The sequence below is a fragment of the Vombatus ursinus genome, unplaced genomic scaffold, assembly GCF_900497805.2.
Source record: "Vombatus ursinus unplaced genomic scaffold, bare-nosed wombat genome assembly UNPS02014909.1, whole genome shotgun sequence".
Classification (NCBI taxonomy): Eukaryota; Metazoa; Chordata; class Mammalia; order Diprotodontia; family Vombatidae; genus Vombatus; species Vombatus ursinus.
The window spans coordinates 2,213,502-2,214,681 of NW_020954687.1; the positions used below are offsets into that span (position 1 = coordinate 2,213,502).

The 1,180-nt window shown below is 49.2% G+C and overlaps 1 protein-coding gene across 1 annotated transcript in view; it reads right to left on the bottom strand.

Moving 5' to 3' along the window:
- Positions 1 to 1,180, bottom strand: part of PKP1 (plakophilin 1) — a 74,619-nt gene that overhangs the window by 25,351 nt on the left and 48,088 nt on the right. The window contains exon 3 of the mRNA XM_027843413.1: positions 288 to 682. Coding sequence (XP_027699214.1) covers positions 288 to 682 — 395 coding nt within the window. The remainder of the gene's footprint in view (positions 1 to 287; positions 683 to 1,180) is intronic.

The window sequence follows — 1,180 nt, forward strand, 5'->3', positions numbered from 1 at the left end:
TTGAGAGTTTCTAAGGTCTGACACTATATTGCCAACATCAAACTGAGAATTCATGAGGTGCATAGAATATGCACCTCCAAGAGACTGGGATCTCCCTGAGGGCAGGCGTCTCCCCCATCAGACCAAGAGTTCCCTCCATCAGACTGGGAGCTCCCAGGACAGTATGCCTTCTGCTCCTCGGACTAGCCCCACCCAGTGCCCAGTATAAAACGCTGCATGCTGAAAGAGCTCGGGACATCTGAATGTGTGTGAACCAGCTAACTAACGGCTGAGACCCCAGCACTTACTTGGAGCTGGCCCTTGAGTGGCCGAAGGAGAGGTCCTTATTGCAGGAGATAGGTGGAACGTAGACAGGATCCTGCTTGGATGTGCAGGAAGGAGGGTGCCCTGGGCACTTCTTCACAGGCTTCTGGCCGCTGCAGGTGCTGTAAAAGCTATAGCGATTCTGGGTGGTTTTGTAGTTCTTGGTGCTTGCGGAGCCCTTGCGCAGAGTCCCCCGGGGGTCGCAGTACAGGTCTGGCTCACTCCGACTGGCCTTGATGTTCTGCATGAAGCAGATGTCACTGCCAGGGCCAATGGTGTTACAGTTGCCTCGGTTGTACTGACGGTTCCAGTTCTCCATCTGACTGTAGGAGCTGAAGCGTCTATTATCTGTGTCTCTCTTGAGGGTCCCATTGTAGATCTGATCAAGGAAAGGGAGGAAAACCAGCAGGTTCAATTCCCGTTGCCCAAAGACACTCAGAATCAAACTCTGAAGTGTACTCAGCTCTTCATGTCCCACAGGCATGCTAACCTAAACCATGGTCTGCAGAGATCATCTACCAGAAAAAGTCAATCAGTCAATAAACATTTATTAAACACCTATTATGTACCAGACACTGTGCTAAATGCTGCAATAAGAATAGGTCACTGGGAAAATAGAATGAGTCTGGTAGGAACATAGAGAGATTTAGAGATCATTGCATTTCAGAGACAAGAAAACAAGCCCAGAGGGTCACAAAGCTGATAAATGGCAAAATCAGGATGAATTCAGTACCTCCAAATCCAGTTCCCTCTCCACCCAGTTTCTTCACATATTAAATAAAAGGGTTGGAATAGATCAGGGGTGGGGAACCTGAAGCCTTGAGGTCACATGTGGCCCTCTAGGTCCTCAAGTGCAGCCCTTTGACTGTCTTCAGTC